Genomic DNA, 23,969 nt, shown 5'->3' with positions numbered 1-23,969 from the left:
CCCTATACGATGCACTTTTCCCCCCAAACATACAGCGCAGCCAGCGGTGTATCAGCAGGGAGGGAGGAGGGGTGGGAGCTGGCATCTGGTGTTGTAATGGCAAAGGGGCCCAGTTCAGTCACTGTATTCTATTACACCGGGCCCCGCTCACTGTAGTATTAATAGGTAACGTGTAGGCATGGGCGCTGTTTTAAACAATAGTAATCCTCTGCAGCATAGAGAAATCCATGTAGAACGGTAGTCACTTGAAACTCCTGTAGGCAGGCCGGGCGGGCGGCGGCAGCGTAATGTCATTCTATATGTCATGCGCCTGCTCCTCCCACTTTATGAATGAAGCAGGCGCGTGATGTAGTGAATGACGTTACACTGCCGCCGCCCACCCGGCCTGCCTCACTGAGTTTCAAGTGCATACCGTACCTTGGATTTCTCTATGCTGCAGAGGATTACTATAGTTTAAAACAGCGCCCTTGCTTACACGTTACCTATTAATACTACAGTGAGCAGGGCCCGGTGTAATAGAATACAGTGACTACACCGCTGTCATTACAACACCAGATACCGGCCCCCACCCCCCTGTATTGTGGGTAATTCACTATTTTACACAGGGACACTGTTATGGGGGGGATCTGTGGATGACACTGTTATGGAGGGGGAAGCAACCAAAGAGTTTTTTAAGGGAAAGAAGTGGAATGTTATGCAATGGCCAAGTCAATCACCTGACCTGAATCCGATTGAGCATGCATTTCACTTGCTGAAGACAAAACTGAAGGGAAAATGCCCCAGTTGCAGTAGAGGCCTGGCAGAGCATCACCAGGGATGAAACCCAGCGTCTGGTGAGGTCTATGCGTTCCAGACTTCAGGCTGTAATTGACTGCAAAGGATTTGCAACCAAGTATAAAAAAGTGAAAGTTTGATATATGATTATTTTTCTGTCCCATTACTTTTGGTTCTTTATCAAGTGGGAGGCACATATACAAACTATTGTAATTCCTACACCGTTCACCTGCTTTGGATGTAAATACCCTCAAATTAAGCTGACAGTCTGCAGTTAAAGCACGTCTTGTTCATTTTATTTCAAATCCATTGTGGTGGTGTATAGAGCCAAAAATGTTAGAATTGTGTCGATGTCCCAATATTTATGGGCCTGACTGTATATATACACACATCATTACACACATCATAATCCTTTTAGAATAGCAGTTATACGTTGCTATATGTTCCTATAAAAATGTATACTGCAAAAATGTATGCCACAACTTATACATTTGTTTGCATAAAAAATTGTATAAATGTATAAGGGATGTTATTGCATGAGGTCACATAATAAATGTATATCAATATACATTTACTAACATATTAAACTGGAACTCAGTTGTCAGCAGCATGCAGTAACTTCAATGGTTCATTGCAGCTTTAAATCCATGGATAATTTATAAAGAATTAATGTAATCTGAATGACATTCCTTCACTTACGTGGACGGCAATTAATATTTTATAAAGTAGCGTCTGTTATAACTTCCACTGCAGTCTATTCTGGCACCATTGTCATAATTTACATGCAACATTTTCAAATGTCATGTATTATTAAAAGTTCTTGGAACCAGTGGACATTACATCAAATTGGCCAGAATAATTGTTAAATAACGGTTTAGACTTGTGTACCATTAATTGTAATTGCCACACTAAAAACTGGCATACAAATGTGTTATGCCATGCTTTTAGAAAATGCTTTTTAGAAGTTTACATCTATAAGAGTTGAGTATTTAATAGAACCAAATATGTGTAAAGCTACATTATAAAATTCATACAGAGCTCAAGCAAAGTAACTTACCTAAGCGCCGCAGTCTCTCCCTAGGCCATGTGATGTCACGCTCATTAGTGACGTGGCCTAGCCACAGCTCAGGCCCATTCAAGTAAATGGGCCTGAGCTGTAATACCCAACACAGTCACTATGCATTCTACCATATGGCGCTGAGCTTGGCAAGCTGTGTGGAGGCCACAGTGCTCACCAGAGTGTGGCCTTGTCAAACAGCTGATCTGAAGGGGTGAGAGGAGTTACACCACCACCAATCATATTGATGACCTATCTTGAGGAAGGGCTATCAATATCAAAATCCATTGACGGCTGCCACATTTGCCCACCGCTACATACACATTAATTTCAGAGCAATTTGAGTTTAATAAAGTTTAATGTATGACAAATGTCACATATGTTTATATTGAACTACAAATAAAAATTACAGGAAATTTCATATATTGAGGTCTAGCTCCTTTCGTCTATTCAACCATCTGGGTTAAGTAATTTCAGTGATCTTATTCTTGAAGCCGAGAGATCTTTCTCAATTAGACCCTAGGCCAACATTTCCTTTAAACTGCATGGTTGCTCAAATGCACTTTAAAGATAGACCAGTACATGTCTATGGCATGAGCATGAGAAAGAGGGTATTACTGTATTTCCTGTATTTTGGCAATGAAGATACAGTTACTACCGAGAAGCCATAAACTCAAAACTATGTCCATTCGTTGAAAATAAAATATTCCAGTGGTTCACCTCTTGTTTTTTTTATGAAGACTTGAGTAGAACCCTGCATAGAGGGATTGCTTTGAATAAAGTTTTTGGACTTGGTAAAGGCATTTGACACTGTCCCTCATCTGCATACAAGTAACAGGTAAAATAATTGGGTTGGTATGTATAGTTTGTAAGTGGATCGAAAAGTGGCTGAAGAACTGTGTCAAGAAAGTTGTAATCAATGTGTCACTACCAGTTCTGTGAGAAGGTCTGTTAGACGTTCTTCTCTACCTCTTGCATGACGTTCTTTGTTTTGGTTTCACTTTGTCATCTCCTTTCCTTCTCCCAGCTGTCACCTATTTACATTAATTGTCTCCCTTTATATTCCCTCCCATACTGCCTCACTTTGCGGTTTATACTTCTTCCTGGATGAGTTGTTCACTGCTGGAGGCTGCTACTGCTGATTCCTCAGATAAGTCTTTTTCCTTTATTTGTGTTTCCTTGCTTGCTTGATTCTAGGTGACCCTGACTCCATCCGTATTAAGTGCAGGGAGCGGTGGTCATGTCCCCTCACTATTATAGGGTTTTCATATTATAGGGTTTACTTTTGTGATGTAAGGTAACAAAAAAATTGTTTCTTTAGCACAGTTTTTATGAAAAAATTTTTACAGTGTTCATCTGAGGGGTTAGGTCATGTGATATATTTATAGAGCCAGTCGATACGGACACAGCGATACCAAATATGTATACTTTTTTTATTTATGTAAGTTTTACACAATAATATACCGTATTTTTCGCCGTATAAGACGCACTTTTTTCCCCCCAAAAGTGGGGGGAAAATAGCAGTGCGTCTTATACGGCGAATGTAGCTTATTTTGCCCAGTTTTCAATGATACACCCGCCGCGATGCCGTGCGGCGGGTGTATCAGCTGTGAGGGAGGAGGGGCTGGGGGCGGCATCTGCATTAATAATGACAGCGGGGCCCGTGCAGTGACTATTCTACTACACGGGCCCCGCTCACTGTATAATCATATCTCTCTAATGGTTAATTGTTCTATGCATGTAATCGCATAATGAGCGCTAATGAGCGCTGTGTATTACCGTACTTAAAACTAGCAGCGCTCGCCGTTCGGAGCAGAGAGGAGGCAGGAGGCAGGCCGGGAGGACGGGCACTTGCAGCGTGAGTCATACGTCACGCGCCTGCACCGCCCACTTATGAATGAAGCAGGCGGCGCAGGCGCGTGACGTATGACTCACGTTGCAAGCGCCCGTCCTCCCGGCCTGCCTCCTGCCTCCTCTCTGCTCCGAACGGCGAGCGCTGCTAGTTTTAAGTACGGTAATACACAGCGCTCATTAGCGCTCATTATGCGATTACATGCATAGAACAATTAACTATTAGAGAGATATGATTATACAGTAAGCGGGGCCCGTGTAGTAGAATAGTCACTGCACGGGCCCCGCTGTCATTAAAGCAGATGCGACCCCCACCCCCTGTATTGAGGGTCATTCACTACAGGGACACTTATGGAGGGGATCTGTGGATGACAGCATAAGATGCTATATATGTGTCATCCACAGATCCCCCCCATAACTGTCATTCACAGATCCTCATCCTCATAACAGTGCCATCCAGAGAGGATCCCCCATAAGTGTCACCCACAGATCCCCCATAAGTGTCACCCACAGATCCCCCATAAGTGTCACCCACAGATCCCCCATAAGTGTCACCCACAGATCCCCCATAAGTGTCACCCACAGATCCCCCATAAGTGTCACCCACAGATCCCCCATAAGTGTCACCCACAGATCCCCCATAACAGTGCCACCCACAGATCCCCCATAACAGTGCCACCCACAGATCCCCCATAACAGTGCGTCACCCACAGACCACAATTAGTTCAAAACCCACCAAAAGTGCACCTTTTTGGTTCAAAATATTTTTTTTCTTATTTTCCTCCTCAAAAACCTAGGTGCGTCTTATAGGCCGGTGCGTCTTATACGGCGAAAAATACGGTAATTTAAAAAAACAAAATAAAAATCATGTTTTAGTGTCTCCATAGTCTGAGAGCCATAGTTTTTTCAGTTTTTGGGCGATTATCTTAGGTAGGGTCTCATTTTTTGCAGGATGAGATGACGGTTTGATTGGCACTATTTTGGGGTGCATATGACTTTTTGATCGCTTGCTATTTCACTTTTTGTGATGTAAGGTGACAAAAAATTGTTTATTTAGCACAGTTTTTATTTTTTATGTTTTACGGTGTTCATCTGAGGGGTTAGGTCATGTGATATTTTTATAGAGCCGGTCAATATGGACACGGCGATTCCTAATATGTATACTTTTTTAATTTATGTAAGTTTTAGACAATAATATCATTTTTTAAACCAAAAAAATGATGTTTTAGTGTCTGCATATTCTGAGCCATAGTTTTCTTTTTTTTGGGGCGATTGTCTCAGGTAGGGGCTCATTTTTTTGCGGGATGAGGTGACGCCTAGATTGGCACTATTTTGGTGGGCAAACTCCTTTTTGATCGCTTGCTGTTGTACTTTTTGGGATGTAAGGTGACAAAAAAATGGTTTCTTTAGCACAGGTTTTATTTTTTATTTTTTACAGTGTTCATCTGAGGGGTTAGATCATGTTATATGTTTATAGAGCCGGTCGATACGAATGCAGTGATACCTAATATGTATACTCCCCACCCCCTATTTTTTACCAATTTTTTTTACTTTATTTGGGGAAAATTACATTTCTGTTTATTATTACTTGAAACTTAAATTTTTTTTGGGGGGGGGGACTTTATTTTTTCAACTTTTTTTTCACTTTATTTTTTGTCCCACCTTGGGACTTGAACTTTTGGGGGTCTAATCCTTTGCAATGCATTCCAGTACTTCTGTATTGGAATGCATTGGCTGTATGAGTAATACTGTGTATTACTCATACAGATTCCGGGGCCTGTGAGATCCAGGCGCCTGGATCTCACAGGCTCGTCACCAGAAGGCAGCGCGATGCCTTCCTTAGACATCGTGCTGCCTTCAATGCCATGGGGACCCGATGGCACCGCCACACGCCACCACCGCAATAGATAAAAGCCACAAACCGCAGGTCTGAATTGACAGGACCCCCCCGGGCATTTAGCCGAAGTGCCTGCTCAATGATTTGAGCAGGCACTGGCTTCCGATCACCGCCCTCTGCACAGCGGTGATCAGAAATACACAGGGCGTACATGTATGCCCTGTGTCCTTAAGTACCAGGACATAAGGGCGTACCTGTACGCCCTATGTCCTGAAGAGGTTAAGAGGATGGCTGGATGCATCTTGAACTTCTATTATCTACAACATACAATAGACAACCACACAGATCTGTTGGATGGCTTGAGTGGACCTGCGCACCTAGATCAATATCATTAGGGAGACAAAAAGTTTTCTGATTGTCCTAACATAATATTTAATAACCTTTCTATACAACTTTGTCATGTAAAAACTAATTTGAATAAACATGGGCTGAATAAACATGGGCTTATGGGAAAGACATGCAAATGAGCAGAATCTGCCTTGTTTTTCAGCTGTCATAAGACTATGAAAACCAATAGATGGCACTATTCAGTTATGAACAGCGCCATCTATTGGTTTCACAATCTTCTGACAACAGATTGATAGTTTTGTCATAAGACTATGAAACCACTAGATGGCGCTGTTCATAACTCAATAGCACCATCTATTGGTTTCATAGTCTTCTGACAAGAATATTAGACTATGAGTCTTATGACAAGTACTATTATTGTACAGCCTTTTGCATGGAAAATTTGGTATAAAAATGTGAGATTATAATATTCGCGATCTACACTAGAATGATATTTGACAGTGGGAAAGCTGGGTAATAACTCAGTGAAGATATCTGACACTTGGAAAGGTGAGTAATAACTCAGTGAAGATATCTGACACTTGGAAAGGTGAGTAATAACTCAGTGAAGATATCTGACACTTGGAAAGGTGGGTAATAACTCAGTGATAAAATCTTACACTGGGAAAGTTGAGTAATAACTCAGTGAAGATACCTGACACTGGGTAATACCTTAGTGATGATATCTGACACTGGGAAAGGTAGGTAGTAAATCAGTGATAATATCTGACACTGGAGAAGCTGAGTAATAACTCAGTGTAGATCGCAAATATTCTAATTGCAAATTTACCATGCAAAAGGCTACATTAATAAGCTTGTCATAAGACTCATAGTCTAATATTCTTGTCAGAAGACTATGAAACCAATAGATGGCGCTATTGAGTTATGAACAGCGCCATCTATTGGTTTCATAGTCTTTTGACAAAACTATTAGTCTGTTATCATAAGACTGTGAAACCAATAGATAGCACTGTTCATAACTCAATAGCGCCATCTATTGGTTTTCATAGTCTTATGACAGCTGAAAAACAAGGCAGATTCTGTTTATTTGCATGTATTTCCCATAAGCCCATGTTTATGCAAATGAGTTTTTACATGACAAAACTGTATAGAAAGGTTATGGAATATTATGTTAGGACAATCAGAAAACTTTTTGTCGCCCTAATGATATTGATCTAGGTGTGCAGGTCCACCCAAGCCATCCAACAGATGCAAAATAACTTTGAGGTTTACTGGTTCTCAGTCAGATGAGAGCTGGTTTGGAATATCTCATAGTGCACAAGGCTGCCATTGTAAGGTATGCTGGCTGTTATCTGTCTCATGGATAGATTGATGGCTTGCACATACCTGGCTTTTGGCATACAGCCTTTGTGTGGTTGTATATTGTATGTCATACATAATAGGAGTCTAAAACGCATCCAGCTATCCTCTTAATGCTGTTTCCAAACCATTTTGATGGCAACTCCATCAATTTCTAACCTTTTTTTATGAACCAGACAACCTCTTCTCTTCCGAACAGGGGGTGCCTGGGGTTCTCCCATTGACTACTATTGTGCTCGGTAGAACACCTGAGCATACTGATGTGTTCAGCTAGAGAACACAAGCACTTAGGTGCTCGCTCAACACTACCCCTCACCCATTACTTGCTGGGGTATTCAAATATTTGGTTTTCCCTTTCATTTCTGAAATCAAAGGGTGTCCTGCGACTTTTGACTCACCCTGTATATTCACCTGTTTCTCCAGTGCTGAAGAGAATAATGCTGGAGAAATGGCTGAGTATATGATTTTTAATTTAAGACATTGCAGGGGATGGCCAAGCCTTTCAATTATGTTAGACATCCCCTTTAAGCCCAATAGGATACTGTTGCATATTAAAAGAGTAATGGGCACGGGGGACAGAGACATAATATTCCCACTGTACAAAGAACTTGTGTGGCCTCATCCTGTATGTGCAGAAAAGATTCACTAGGCTTGAAAAAAGTAACACTGAACTGATAAAGGGCATTAGGGATTCTGGTTATGATTTTGGAGAAGAGATAGCTAACACAGAGCCTGATTAGCTTGTATACATGTAACTCCATGGGGACACATCTATTTTGGACCTTGACCACACAGCAATTATTAATACCTGCATAAACTTGAAGGACATAAGCATTTTTCAACTGTAATTCAGCTGTAACTATGTAGCAATATATTATCCCACTTGGCTAGCCTTACTATTGAAAGAGGCTATCCAAGATCTTGATAATAATGGTCTATCCTTAGGACATTGGTGGGGGTCCGACTCCCAAAATCCCCATCAATCAGGTTTTTAAAGAGGCCGCAGTGACGGCCAGTGATATCACATTCATCATCACATAACCTACTCAGTCCCATTCAAGTGAATGGAGATGATCTGCAATACCAAGCACATCCACTATCCTATGGACAGCACTGTGCTTGGTAGGCTGCAAGGAGACTGCGATGCTTACTGTAGCACAAAGGGGATGTGTCACCGCCAGTTCTGTGAGAAGGTCTGGCAGACGTTCTTCTCTACCTCTTGCATGACGTTCTTTATTTTAGTTTCACTTTGTCATCTCCTTTACTTCTCCCAGGTGTCACCTATTTAGAATAATTGTCTCCCTTTATATTCCCTCCCATACTGCCTCACTTTGCGGTTTATACTCCTTCCTGGATGAGTTGTTCACTGCTGCTGCTGCTGTTTCCTCAGATAAGTCTTTTTCCTTTGTGTTTCCTCGCTGGCTTGATTCTAGGTGACCCTGACTCCGTCCGTATTAAGTGCAGGGAGCCGATGGTCGTGTCCCCTCACTATTATAGGGTTTTCAAGTATCACACAGTATTAGGTACGTGGGCATGCAATTGTCTACCATAGAGCCCCTTGCTTGGGCATAGCAGTCAGGGAGAGCTCTAGGTTTTTTTTAGGGCTCACCCATATGCTCCTTAGTTTGGGATTAAGTCAGTCAGATGTTTATTTATAAGTTCCAGCTTTCTGCAACATCATCCGTGACATTATAAACCGCCATAACCGTCTTAAGCATGGATCCGGTTTCAGCCTTGATTGACCGCATGCAAGGTCTTTCGCTGGAGGTAGCAGATCTCCGTAAAACTGTGTCTCAGTTTCAGGTGACCGGTTCTGCTGGCATTCATGGAGTTTGTTCCCAGCCTAAGATCTCGCTTCCGGATACGTTCTCATTGGTAGTGGAAATGTTGTTCGCTTTAGAGAGGCTTACAAACTCCATTTTCGCCTACTTCCTCATTCCTCTGGTGATGAGGAGGAGAGGGTGGGGATCATCATCTCGCTGCTCAGGGATAACATTCAGTCTTGTGCCTTTTTTCTGCCGGTGGGGGCACGGCCCCTCCGATCGGTGGATCAATTTTTTGTGGCCCTGGGGCAGATACATGATGACCCGGATCGTATTGCTCTGGCTGAATCTAAACTGCGTCTTTTATGCCAGAGTAAACAGTCTGCAGATATATATTGTTCTGAATTTCGGAGATGGGCAGCTGATATTGGTTGGAATGATGCTGCACGCCAAAGTCAATTTTGCCATGGTCTTTTGGAAAGATTGAAAGATGCATTTGCTTTTCATGAGAGACCAGCCTTGTTAGAGTCTGCCATGTCTCTAGCTGTTCGCATTGACAGGCATCTTAGAGAGAGAGAGGAGACTACTCCTTCCTGTCATATTCAGCCCAAGGACAGTGCGCAGGGGTCTCAGTCTCTCTAAATCCCCTCTGAGGAGGAGGCTATGCAGCTGGGTTTGCTTGCCTCTGATAGTAGAGGATTCAGATCTCAGAGGAGGTTTTGTTTCTGTTGTGGGGGTATAAATCATTTGGCTAATGTTTGCCCCTCTAGGGGATTCATGGAGTATTCTGAGGGTAATAAAAGAAAAACAAAAATAAAAAAACCCTCTAAAAACTTTCCATTTGTCACTATTGGCAAGGTTGATGCGGAAATTGAAGGTTTGCCGTTTACTTGTAGTTCCCGTTTTCTCCTACCTGTCAGGGTGGCGATAGACAGCAAGAACATTGTTTGCAAGATTTTTGTAGATAGTGGAGCAGCTGTCAATCTCATTGATAATCAATTTGCAATCACAAATGGTTTCCAGGTATGCACTTTGGAAAAGGAAATGCCTGTTTTTGCTATTGATTCCTCTCCACTTTCTCAAAGATCGTTAAAGGGCATAGTTCACAATATCCGTTTGACTGTGGGTGAAGCTCATGTTGAGAATATATTGTGTTTCGTCCTAAGTAGATTACCTACTCCTCTAGTGTTGGGGCTACCCTGGCTCACTAAACATAACCCCACCATTGATTGGCAAGCAAGGCAAATAAATGGTTGGAGTGAGTTTTGCTGAGAGAATTGCCTCACGGTGTCTCTTTCAGAGGTTTCTACAAAGACTGTACCATCTTTTCTCTCTGAATTTTTGGATGTGTTTTCCGAGAGTGGTGTCCAGGAGTTGCCCCCTCACCGGGAGTACTACTGCCCTATTAATCTCAGGCGCCAAGCTGTCTCTCCCAACCTGAAAGAGTCGCTATGCGTACTTATATCTCTGAGAGCCTGAGAAAGGGACACATCCGACCCTCGAAGTCACCTGTTGCCGCTGTTGTTTTTTTTTGTTAAGAAAAAAGATGGTTCTTTAAGACCATGTCTGGATTTCAGGGTGAGGAACCGTATCACAATTCATGACCCATATCCGCTTCCTCTGATCCCGGACCTGTTTAACAAGATTGTTGGGGCTAAAGTTTTTTCTAAGTTGGATTTAAGAGGGGCATACAACCTAGTCAGTGTCAGGGAAGGGGACGAATGGAAGACGGCCTTCAATACCCCTCAGGGTTATTTCGAGAATTTGGTTATGCCCTTTGGTTTGATGAATGCTCCGGCCGTCTTCCAACATTTTGTGAACAGCATTTTTGATCATTTAATGGGGAAATTTGTACTGGTGTATCTAGATGACATTTAGATTTTTTCTCCTGATTTCAAGACTCATCAAGACCACCTACGTCAGGTCTTGCTGATTTTGCGGGAGAATAAATTGTACGCTAAACTGGAAAAATGTGTGTTTGCGGTTCTGGAGATTCAATTTCTTGGTTTTCTTCTCTCCGCTTCTGGTTTTCGCATGGACCCTGAGAAGGTCCGCGCTGTGCTTGATTGGGAGCTTCCTGAGAATCAGAAGGTGCTGATGCGGTTTTGGGGTTTTGCCAATTATTACATAAGTTCATTTTGAATTATTCCTCTGTTGTTAAGCCACTCACTGATATGACTAAAAAGGGGGTAGATTTTTCCTCGTGGTTGGTAGATGCGCTTAAAGCCGTTTCTAGTATCAAAGAGAGTTTTGCTTCCGCTCCCATTTTGGTACAACCTGATGTCTCTCTACCTTTTATTGTTGAGGTGGACGCTTCTGAGGTGGGTGTGGGTGCGGTCTTATCTCAGGGTTCCTCTCCTGCCAAATGGCGACCGTGTGCCTTTTTCTCAAGGAAACTCTCCTCTGCAGAGAGAAATTACGATGTGGGAGATAGGAAGTTGTTGGCCATCAAATTAGCTTTTGAGGAATGGCGCCATTGGTTAGAGGGAGCCAGACACCCTATTACCGTGTTTACCGACCATAAGAATCTGGCCTACTTGGAATCGGCCAAGCATCTGAACCCGAGACAGGCCAGATGGTCTTTGTTCTTCTCTAGGTTTAATTTTGTTGTCACGTTCCGCCCTGGGGTTAAAAATGAGAAGGCGGATGCCCTGTCACGTTGTTTTCCGGGAGGGGGGAACTTTGAAGACCTGGGACCCATTTTGGCTGAAGGTGTGGTCATCTCTGCTCTTTATCCTGATTTGGAGGCAGAGGTTCAGGCAACCCAGGCAGAGGCTCCTGATTTTTGTCCTCCTGGAAGGTTGTTTGTGCCTCTTGCTTTACGAAACAAGGTTTTTAAGGAGCACCACAATACGGTCCTTGCTGGGCACCCGGGGACTAGAGCCACAGTGGATCTCATTGCTCGGAGATTCTAGTGGCTGGCTCTTTGTAAGGCGGTTGAGGGTTTTTGTGGCAGCCTGCGAAACCTGCGCTCATGCCAAGGTCCCTCATTCATGGCCATCGGGTTCTCTCCTCCCGTTACCCATTCCTTCCCGTCCTTGGACGCATCTGTCCATGGACTTCATTACGGACCTGCCTTGTTCCTCAGGGAAGACTGTGAATTTGGTGGTAGTGGACCATTTTAGCAAAATGGCGCATTTCATTCCCTTTCCTGGGTTACCCAATGCTAAGACATTGGCGCAAGCGTTTGTTGATCACATTGTTAAATTGCATGGCATTCCTTCAGAAATCGTTTCTGATAGGAACACGTAATTTGTTTCCAGATTCTGGAAGGCCTTCTGTTCTCGCTTGGGCATTCGATTATCGTTCTCTTCTGCTTTTCACCCGCAGTCGAATGGTCAGACCGAACGCGTCAATCAGAATCTGGAGACATATCTGCGCTGTTTTGTAGCAGAGAATCAGGAGGATTGGTATTCTTTTTTGTCCCTTGCTGAGTTTGCTTTAAATAACCGTCGCCAGGAGTCCTCTGATAAGTCAGTATTTTTTGGTGCATATGGCTTTCATCCGCAGTTTGGGACATTCTCTGGAGAGGGGTCTTCTGGCTTACCTAATGAGGAGAGATTTTCCTCGTCTTTGTCATTTATTTGGCAAAAGATTCAGGGAAATCTGAAGAGGATGAGTGAGAGATATAAGCGTGTGGCGGATAAGAGACGTGTGCCTGGTCTGGACCTGAATGTGAGTGATCTGGTGTGGTTGTCTACAAAGAATATCAAACTGAAGGTTCCCTCCTGGAAGTTGGGTCCTAAGTCTATTGGGCCTTACAAGATCTTGTTCATCAATCCCGTTGCCTTCCATCTTGATCTTCCTCAGACTTGGAAGATCCATAATGTTTTTCACAGGTCCCTATTAAAACCTTATGTTCAACCCACTGTACCCTCCTTTTTGCCTCCTCCTCCGATTGTTGTTGATGGTAATCTTGAATTTTTGGTCTCTAGGATTGCGGATTCTCGCATTATCCGCGGTTCTCTCCAGTACCTCGTTCATTGGGAGGGTTATGGTCCTGAGCAGAGGATGTGGGTCCCAGTGGCGGACATTAAGGCCACTTGTCTCATCAGGGCTTTCCATAGGTCTCATCCTGAGAAGGTGGGGTCTGAGTGTCCAGAGTCCACCCATAGAGGGAGGGGTACTGTCACCGCCAGTTCTGTGAGAAGGTCTGGCAGACGTTCTTCTCTACCTCTTGCATGACGTTCTTTGTTTTGGTTTCACTTTGTCATCTCCTTTCCTTCTCCCAGGTATCACCTATTTAGACTAATTGTCTCGCTTTATATTCCCTCCCTTACGGCCTCACTTTGCGGTTTATACTACTTCCTGGATGAGGTGTTCACTGCTGGAGGCTGCTGCTGCTGTTTCCTCAGATAAGACTTTTCCCTTTATTTGTGTTTCCTTGCTGGCTTGATTCTAGGTGACCCTGACTCCGTCCGTATTAAGTGCAGGGAGCCAGTGGTCATGTCCCCTCACTATTATAGGGTTTTCAGGTGTCACACAGTATTAGGTACGTGGGCATGCAATCGTCTACCGTAGAGCCCCTTGCATGGGCATAGCAGTCAGGGAGAGCTCTAGGGTTTTTTATAGGGCTCACCCATAGGCTCCTTTGTTTGGGATCAAGCAAGTCGGATGTTTATTTATAAGTTCCAGCTTTCTGCAACATCATCCGTGACAGGGTGTTGGGTGTATGATCCATACTGATCTGATATCGATGAACTCTTGTGAGAATAGGTCACCAATAGGTCATAGGTCATTAATATCAGAATCTCATGAAACCCCTTTAGGTAATGGCACAACCATACTTTACTGTGGAACCAGCTACAAAAAAGTGTGCCATTGTACCACATGGCGCTTCATAAATATTATCTGGAGATTATGCCCATGGGACCAGGCATTATATTATCTAGTCTGTAGGGGTGGGTATGTGGTTATTGTCCAAAATGCTCTGAAAGTCTGTAGTAGGAAACGCATTAGCTAAAACTGGCTTTGATAAAATTACAGTCTGAGGCATAAGGGCAGTGCAGTCTTTAGCAGATAGGTCAGTATGGTCATATCTTCACTGTTACATAAAGGGTGAATTTTCCGTAATTAAAATGTATATTGTTTGAGAAAAACTGAGCAATAGTATCCAGCAGGTAGTATAGGAAATAACAGAAAACCTGTGTAGGATGGTTTGCTGGATTGCTGAATGAGTCACTATGTAAAAATATTTAGCAGCACGCTTTGTCCTTTTGGGAATATTCAGCTTTCCATGTAACAACGGAAAAAGGAGGCTCACGCAGTTCAAGACACAAATGAGTCAGACACTCATAATGCTTGATATTTTGCATGAAAGAATAAAATGTACAGGGAAGGTAGATGGAAAAATAACAACATAAAACCTACCTGTAGCAAATACAACATTCTTGGACACTAATTTGTGATCCATTATGGAAAACTGGGGGAGCTCTATCCTCTCAACCCCCGTTACAGCTTTATCGCCACCTCTCCAGTAAAATTCAATGTCGTCTGTGGTGTATCCATCTATGAAGATGAAAGACTGAATTAAAACATCTTCTAAACAGTCATAGCTTTTTTAAAATATATATAATAATATATTTCTGTATAGGTGGAACAAAAAAAAATTTGAATATTGTGCAATGTTCATTTATTTCAGTAATGCAACTTAAAAGGTGAAACTAATATATAAGATAGACACATTACATGCAAAGCGAGATATTTCCAGCCTTTATTTGTTATAATTTGGATGATTATGGCTTACAGCTTATGAAACCCCAAATTCACAATTTTGAGGTACCCTTTGCTCAGGGGGTATGGATTAATTAGCTGACCAGAGTGTGACACTTTGAGCCTAGAATATTGAACCTTTTCACAAAATTCTAATTTTAAGCTGCATTAAGGCAATTCCTTTTAATTTGCTTTACTGAAATAAATGGACTTTTGCACGATACTCTAATTTTTCGAGTTTCACCTGTAGATGATGAAGAGGACATGCTTTGTTTTACTTCAGGGACCATGTCTACAGGTTGCACAATGATTGATTACATACAGCATTACATACATGCATACAGCCCTTTGTGTACAAAGATACATGTACTGTTTGTATACTTAAGTATAGTGAGATAGTGACCATATATTTACCACACATTAAATAAATTCACCCTAAAGTATGGCAGACCATTTGTACACTATATTTAAAGGGAATCTTAATGCTGCTAGGTTCTAACAACTCCAGTGTATGCCAACAAGTTGTGATATTCATGAGCTCCTGGCTTTCTCTGTCCACTAGTGTTGCCCTTTCTCAGGGCATTAGTGTTGACCTAACAGCAGCCTGTGTCATATTGACACAGAGTATAATGCATTAGCATACAAGAGTATGCTAATACATTACAAAATGGAAACTAAGGTTATAAAACAGTAATCCCATAATGAAATTTAATGATTTAACTTAATTTAGGCTACCTTTAAACCAGTGGTAGCTATGATCACGCATGCTGTTCCTGCAGGCAAGCGGAGGATTAGGCAGACACAAATAGCAGCACGCAGCAGTTTGTGTCTGGCGGTTCCTTCACTTGCCAGACGGATGCGGACGGAATGTTTGCCAGACCGATTATACTTAATGGGGCCTGCCATCATTCCGGCCACGATCAGCAGTTCCGGATCCATTGAATTCCAGCAGGCTGTTCTCTGTCGGAACAGCCTGCCTGAATTCACACCACTGGTGTGAAACTAGCCTTAATAATCAAGTTACCTAGTATGAATGTGAAACACACCTGGCATAAAAAATAAACAAAAACAAACATATCAAAAATAGCTTTTTCCCTATATTTCTGCAGCATAATTTATATGTAATCCTGAACAATATCAAATAATAATAATATTTCTCCTGCATAAAACAAGGCCTCAGACAGCCATGTGAGTGAAACAAGAAAAAAGTTACAAAGGCTGTAATGCAGAGAGGAAAATATGATAACATGTTTTTGGCCATTAAGGCCTTTTCAGGCCTGGTAATTAAGGGGTTAATACATTACAAATTGTTACTGTGCTCCTGTGTTCTCTTCATTGACATCCGCCCATAGAAATGTTATAACCAATAGCAATATGACACAGATATAAGAAACAGTGGGATGCGAAAGTTTGGGCAACCTTGTTAATCGTCATGATTTTCCTGTATAAATCGTTAGTTGTTACGATAAAAAATGTCAGTTAAATATATCATATAGGAGACACACACAGTGATATCTGAGAAGTGAAATGAAGTTTATCGGATTTACAGAAAGTGTGCTATTGTTTAAGCAAAATTAGGCAGGTTCATAAATTTGGGCACTACAAAAAAGAAATGAAATCAATATTTAGTAGATCCTCCTTTTGCAGAAATTACAGCCTCTAATCGCTTCCTGTAGGTTCCAATGAGAGTCTAGATTCTGGTTGAAGGTATTTTGGACCATTCCTCTTTACAAAACATCTTTAGTTCATTCAGGTTTGATGGCTTCTGAACATGGACAGCTCTCTTTAAGTCACACCACAGATTTTCAATTACTGTATATTCAGGTCTAGGGACTGAGATGGCCATTCCAGAACATTGTACTTGTTCCTCTGCATAATTGCCTTAGTGGATTTTGAGCAGTGTTTAGGGTCGTTGTCTTGTTGAAAGATCCAGTCCCGGCGCAGCTTCAGCTTTGTCACCGATTCCTGGACATTGGTCTCCAGAATCTGCTGATACTGAGTGGAATCCATGCGTCCCTCAACTTTGACAAGATTCCCAGTCCCTGCACTGGCCACACAGCCTGACAGCATGATGGAACCACCACCATATTTTACTGTAGGTAGCAGGTGTTTTTCTTGGAATGCTTTGTTCTTTTTCCTCCATGCATAACGCCCCTTGTTATGGCCAAATAACTCAATTTTAGTTTCATCAGTCCACAGCACCTTATTGCAAAATGAAGCTGGCTTGTCCAAATGTGCTTTAGCCCACCTCAAGCGGCACTTTTTGTGCTGTGGGCGGAGAAAAGGCTTCCTCTGCATCACTCTCGCATACAGCATCTCCTTGTGTAAAGTGCGCCGAATGGTTGACCGATGCACAGTGACTCCATCTGCAGCAAGATGATATTGTAGGTCTTTGGTGCTGGTCTGTGGGTTAACTCTGACTGTTCTCACCATTCGTCGCTTCTGTCTATCCGAGATTTTTCTTGGTCTGCCACTTCGAGCCTTAACTTGAACTGAGCCTGTGGTCTTCCATTTCCTCAATATGTTCCTAACTGTGAAAACAGACAGCTGAACTCTCTGAGACCGCTTTCTGTATCCTTCCCCTAAACCATGATGGTGAACAATCACAGTCAGGTCATTTGAGAGTTGTTGTAAAAGAGGAGGGAAACTTACAATTGACCCCCTTAAAAACTCTTTCTCATAATTGGATTCACCTGTGTATGTAGGTCAGGGGTCACTGAACTTACCAAGCCAATTTGAATTCCAATAATTAGTTCTAAAGGTTTTGGAATCAATAAAATGACAACAGTGCCCAAATTTATGCACCTGACTAATTTTGTTTAAACAATTATAGCACACTTTCTGTACATCCAATAAACTTCATTTCACTTCTCAAATATCACTGTGTGTGTCTCCTATATGATATATTTAACTGACATTTTTTATCGTAACAACCAACGATTTATACAGGAAAATCATGATGATTAACAAGGTTGCCCAAACTTTTGCATCCCACTGTATTCTATAGCTGATAAAGTATCTGTATATAATGGCACAAAGCACCGTCCACAAGTGTGAAAACTTAGACTTAGGGCTCATTTACACGAACATAAGGGCTCCGTGCCCGTGCTGCGGTCCACAATGCACGGGCACCGACTGTGGGGCAGCCGCATGCACTTGAATGGGGTCTGCGATCCGTCCGTTCCGGAAAAAGATAGAACAAATTCTATCTTTTTGCGGAACGGAACACCACAGAAGCACTCCGTAGTGCTCCCATTCCACACTGCATCTCCGGATTTGCGAACCCATCCATGATGCCGAATGCGCGCAGCTGGTGACCCCTTGTATTGTGGAACCGCCGTATGTGGCCCGCAGATCAATGAAAAATCCAGCAAGCCGCCAATATGTTGCGAATATTAATCTTCTTTATTGCTCAGTAGAGTAGATTATTTCAAAAACGCATTTCGCCATATAGCCTTCATCAACAGATACATCTCAAATTCACAGTGACTCTTATATATACACATCAATTAAGCAAAGTGACATCATCCACCCCCTTATGGGCGGGAACAAAAATTAAACCAACCGATTTCTTTTTTTCACTATAGTAATAATGCTAATGCTATAGTAAAACCAAGAAATCGGTTGGTTTAATTTTCGTTCTCGCCCATAAGGGGGTGGATGATGTCACTTTGCTTAATTGATGTGTATATATAAGAGTTACTGTGAATTTGAGATGTATCTGCTGATGAAGGCTATATGCCGAAACGCGTTTTTGAAATAATCTACTCTACTGAGCAATAAAGAAGAAGATTATTAGCAACATATTGGCGGCTTGCTGGATTTTTCATTGATCTACGCGGAGCACGCTCCTTCCGGGCAACGCCAGGTAATTAGCAGGTGCTGGCTGTATTCGATTTGGTATGTGGCCCACGGCACGGGCACGGAGCTCTTACATTCATGTGAATGAGCCCTTTTCAAGACATGAAACCTCCTATGCTAACATTTCAATATATACTTATCTAGTCCTGATAAACTAATGAATGAATTAAAATAACTTAAATAATTGTACTTTTAAAGATTGCTTAAATAGATGTTATTATTCCTTATTGTAAATGATATTTTAAAAGACGAAACACAGAGATTCCCTTGCAAAGCCAAATTTGCATTGATAATAAGAGGGTTTTTCAAGGTCCCTGGGGAAGACAACTGAATGGCCACTCATGCATATTAAAACAAATTGAAAGCAAATTGCATCTCACGATTTTCTCTATTCAAATGGAACCTGATTAAAATGTGACCATTAGTTCTCTTGTGCTGTTGATATTCACCCGAGCAATGGCTAATCAGGAAACCATATTAACACTTTACTGTTCAAAATATTAGGAATTATCGTCATACCCTGAAATCACCATGATGGCAATAATAATGTATTTTTCAGTTATGTCTACATAGGTAATACGTACAGCTCTCTATTTCAAGAGTACAGTTCTGCTCATCCAGCGGATATCTCCGTAGATCCATCATACATGCAGCCGTGGTTGTTATTCTGCAATAAATATTAAAAAGAAAATGAAGAACTGGCTAATAACCAACCTGTTTAGGAGCAGAATTAGAAATGTACATCTGGAAACTACAGGAATATGGATTCCCTTCTAAAACTGAAATCATGAGCCTCACTTATCAAAAGCTGCCGGCTCATAGCTACCAGTCATAGTGTGATCATGAGCTCTGACTGGATAGTATGGACAACAAGGGCAGTTTTTCTGTTTGTTTTGCTAAATGAGGGCCGTTACTTTGAAATAAAAAAAAAGGTATTTAATCATATACAGGTCCAAGAATAATTAAGTGAACCCTTTGGAATTAGCTGGATTTCTGCATCGATTACTAAGAAAGTCAGTTCTGATTGTTATAGACAAACTCAATCTAACTAAACTAATAATACACAGTCATGCCATTCACAACTTTTACTGTGCAGATTGAGTAATCATTTACAGTGCAAAAACCTCTTAATTGAATAACATATAGATCCCCTTTAGCAGTAACCACCAAACATATCCTGTAGCTGCAAATAGGATTTGCATACGTTTGAGGAGGAGCTTTGATTTGTAAGACAGCAAAGCAGCCCAAAAACATGCTGCTTCCTCCACTATAAGGTTTTGTGTAGGTGTGCATGGTTCTTTTACTTCAAACATAGGAAGGACATCACATAGGAAGCTGCTGATGTCTAAAAAATACTTTGTGGCCTATCTCAAGTTTGCACAAAACCAACTGGATATTCCATAATGTTTTTGGGAAAATGTTATATTGACAGATAATACAAAAGTGGAACCTTTTAGAGCACATGCACAACGCTTGGAGGAAAAATAAGACTGCACACCAACAACAATCCTTAATCCCAACTGTAAATCATGGTAGAGGGTACATCATGATTTAGGGCTGCTTTGCTGCCTCAGGGCCTTGCAATTGTAGGAAAATTAAATTAAACATTTTATAGGAGAATGAAAGGAGAGAAGACCATGATCTCAATCTAAAAAGACGTTGGGTGATACAACAAGACAGTGAAACAAAGCACACAAGTAAATTAACCAAAGAAAGGTACTTTTGTTGGATCATTGATGTAAAGCAATAATGCTTTATTCAGTTGTTACTGTAATGGGAAAGGGGTATGGACCCACTGTGTCAACTAACTAGATTAACTTTGAGCTAAGAGCATTGTCCTGGCAGTCCCCTGGTATACACTCTTTAACCCCTCTAATCCCACAAGCATCTGGTCTTCGCTGCATGCAAGCAATCAAGCCACTACCTCCTGGAGCAGTCCTTGCATAGTTGGCAGCTGACCCACGGGGGTCAGAGACACTGGTGAGAAACATCATGTAACAATACAGCTTGGACCGCAGCGGCTCCCTGTGACGATACGCTGGCTTGCGCTCCAGCATGGAACACACCGGCCGTCTGCGATGATACGCTGGCTTGCGTTCCAGCGTGGAACGCAGCGACCGCCTGTGTTGTTACGCTGGCTTACGCTCCAGCGTGGAATGCAGTGGCTGCCGGGCCTTCTGTGACTCCGCCCACTTACCATTCAGCCCTTAAATTGAAGACAGGTGCTAAGCAGGGTGTTCCACTAATGGAGTGCGCACCCTGCTAGCTCCATGGTATCTGAAGACTCTGTCCACATATCCAAACCTGGATGCCTAACTACATCGTGAATGACTGTCTACCTTCTTGCCACTGGCTTTCTAGCCAGGACCAACTAACCGCAAGTATATGCCTGTTACCTGCTCTGATTAATGTCCTGGAACTCAGAGTGAACCTACTGCATAGTGTATACCAAACTGTGGACATGCTATACTAACCCTGAACCTACTGCATAGTGTATACCAAACTGTGGACTTGCTATACTAACTCTGAACCTACTGCATAGTGTATACCAAACTGTGGACATGCTATACTAACTCTGAACCTACTGCATAGTATATACCAAACTGTGGACATGCTATACTAACTCTGAACCTACTGTATAGTATATACCAAACTGTGGACATGCTATACTAACTCTGAACCTACTGCATAGTATATACCAAACTGTGGACATGCTATACTAACTCTGAACCTACTGTATAGTATATACCAAACTGTGGACATGCTATACTAACTCTGAACCTACTGCATAGTATATACCAAACTGTGTGCATGCTATACAAACTCTGAACCTACTGCATAGTATATACTAAACTGTGGACATGCTATACTAACTCTGAAAATACTGCATAGTACATACCAAACTGTGGACATGCTATACTAACTCTGAACCTACTGCATAGTATATACCAAACTGTGTGCATGCTATACAAACTCTGAACCTACTGCATAGTATATACCAAACTGTGGACATGCTATACTAACTCTGAACCTACTGCATAGTATATACCAAACTGTGTGCATGCTATACAAACTCTGAACCTACTGCATAGTATATACCAAACTGTGGACATGCTATACTAACTCTGAACCTACTGCATAGTATATACCAAACTGTGTGCATGCTATACAAACGCTGAACCTACTGCATAGTATATACCAAACTGTGTGCATGATATACTAACTCTGAACCTACTGCATAGTACATATCAAACTGTGGACATGCTATACTAACTCTGAACCTACTGCATAGTATATATCAAACTGTGTGCATGCTATACTAACTCTGAACCTACTGCATAGTATATATCAAACTGTGGACATGCTATACTAACTCTGAACCTACTGCATAGTGTATACTAAACTATGGACATGCTATACTAACTCTGAACCTATGGCATACTATATACTAAACTGAGGACATGCTATATACTAACCTTGAACCTATGGCATACTATATACTAAACTGAGGACATGCTATATACTAACTCTGAAGCTATTGCATATTAGATGCTAACTCTAAACGTTGCACAAGCTTATACTAACTCGTGACTCCTGTAATTCTGAGAGTCCCTCCTTACCATCAGTAAAACGAATTAGATGGATAGCGGTAAATGATTTTGTTACCCCAAACTCTCCGCTTAAGACTGAGAGTGACGCCTGGGATACATACTGAGTAACCGCGAATCCCACAGCCAAACACAAGGGTGGTGGGATAATAGTGGATGTCCAGTTGAGATCCTAACTGATCAACTAGGTGCGTTACACATCAAGAGTTCAGGCAGTACTTGTAGTCAGGAAATAGCTGAGGTTAAGCAGGTGGAGTACAAGCATATCCGTAGAACAGGTACAAGGACAGGGAAGATGGAAACAAGAAAGGAGAACAAGCTATGTTAAGGGCAGGCTGCAGAGATGTCAGGAAGGCTAGTGGTTCAGTACAGGGTCAAATAAATTAAATGCAACACCTTCACTGGTAGACTGGGAACTAGATATCTAAGCTGCGGCACCATCCCCGTGGGGAGGTTGCCGTATATACTCAGGGACATCCGTCCATTGGCTGAGGAAACATTTGACAGTGCATGTGCTAGCTCTGTAAAACAGGCCAGAAGGCCTAAGAAAACACACAAAGGTCGCAGCCTGCAAAACTAACAAGAAAACCAGCTGCAAGGAGTGCCACTGGCAGAAGAGGGGAAACCAGGGTGAGTAGTGTGGCGTCTGTGCCCTCATTTTAGAGCATGACAGCGGCAGCCCAGCGGACCCCCAGTGCCAGTTACCTTGGGACAACTACACTAGTACATGATTAGTATACATGCTACTGACTGCACATCTGTACCATAATTCTTATCCCTATACTCATTCTTGTTCTCATGCTGTGGACTCAAAGAGTCTACTCTATTCGTTGCACATTCAGTTTGCTGGCACAAAGCAGGATAACTAGAATGAGTATAGAGATAAAAAATTACTAATGTAGCAGATTCCCTTCAATATAGAATAAAAATTTAGTAAATATTATTACTAGATTTAATTAAGGCCCTATGAATACTACCGCATTATGGCTCCATACAACCTTTATAAATTTGCACATGATGCTGTAGAGGCAGTGCCATTCTACAGGCTCTGTGTACTGACTTTGCCATGTACATAAAGCCTTTAATTAGAGATGAGCGAATTTCTTAATAATTTGATTCGGTCGGTCTGCCGAATTTCCCCAAAAGATTTTATTCGATCTGAATTTATTTGTGGCGAATCGCTTTATAAAACCGCCATTTCCTGGCTGCAGAGACACTGTATAGTGGTGTAGAACACTGAAGCAGCGCACTCCTTTTACACCATTGTCAGCTGATTCCACGTAGATGTCTACCGAACCTGTTTTATTAAACGCTTATACAAGTAGAGACCCCCGACAGAGTAGAGAGGGTGTAAGCAGGAAGTTTGTGTTGACGTCACTGATTATTTTGCCCTTCCTCTGATCCATCAGAACAATAACCCCCAAAAAACTGATCCTGTCTGTGGAGCATCCGCCTTCACTCAGTCAGGATTTGGTCAGTAATCCATCAGTATTGCTAATGCCCAAAAAAACAGGAGTGGACCCAAAACAGAGATGACACGTGAATTAAATATTTGCATTTCTTCTGAGTTTTGTACCCACTCCTGCTTTTGGCTACCAAATCACAAGCCAATTATTTTACACATTCGCAGCTGGAAGGTAACTGGTCGGTACAGGCAATAGGGATAGGGAGGAACCATTCCACAGCATTTATGTTGAACAGGGTTAAGTAGGAGAGGTTACACCTTGGGTAATAGGAATAATAATCCTATTACACCTTGCTGCACTGACTGGGGATCCAAACTGCCATTATACAGCTCC

At 42.0% G+C, this 23,969-nt stretch overlaps 1 protein-coding gene across 2 annotated transcripts in view; it reads right to left on the bottom strand.

The window, feature by feature from the left end:
• Positions 1-23,969, bottom strand: part of GABRB3 (gamma-aminobutyric acid type A receptor subunit beta3) — a 309,205-nt gene that overhangs the window by 48,601 nt on the left and 236,635 nt on the right. For both annotated transcript variants that reach the window (XM_044286240.1, XM_044286241.1), the window contains exons 5-6: positions 19,147-19,229; positions 14,360-14,497 (exon numbers count right to left, since the gene is read on the bottom strand). In XM_044286240.1, coding sequence (XP_044142175.1) covers positions 14,360-14,497; positions 19,147-19,229 — 221 coding nt within the window. The remainder of the gene's footprint in view (positions 1-14,359; positions 14,498-19,146; positions 19,230-23,969) is intronic.

The sequence above is a fragment of the Bufo gargarizans genome, chromosome 3 (genome assembly GCF_014858855.1).
Source record: "Bufo gargarizans isolate SCDJY-AF-19 chromosome 3, ASM1485885v1, whole genome shotgun sequence".
In the NCBI taxonomy this organism is placed as follows: Eukaryota; Metazoa; Chordata; class Amphibia; order Anura; family Bufonidae; genus Bufo; species Bufo gargarizans.
The sequence above is the reverse complement of the archived record's forward strand: the minus strand, read 5'-3'. Positions and strand labels throughout refer to the sequence as shown.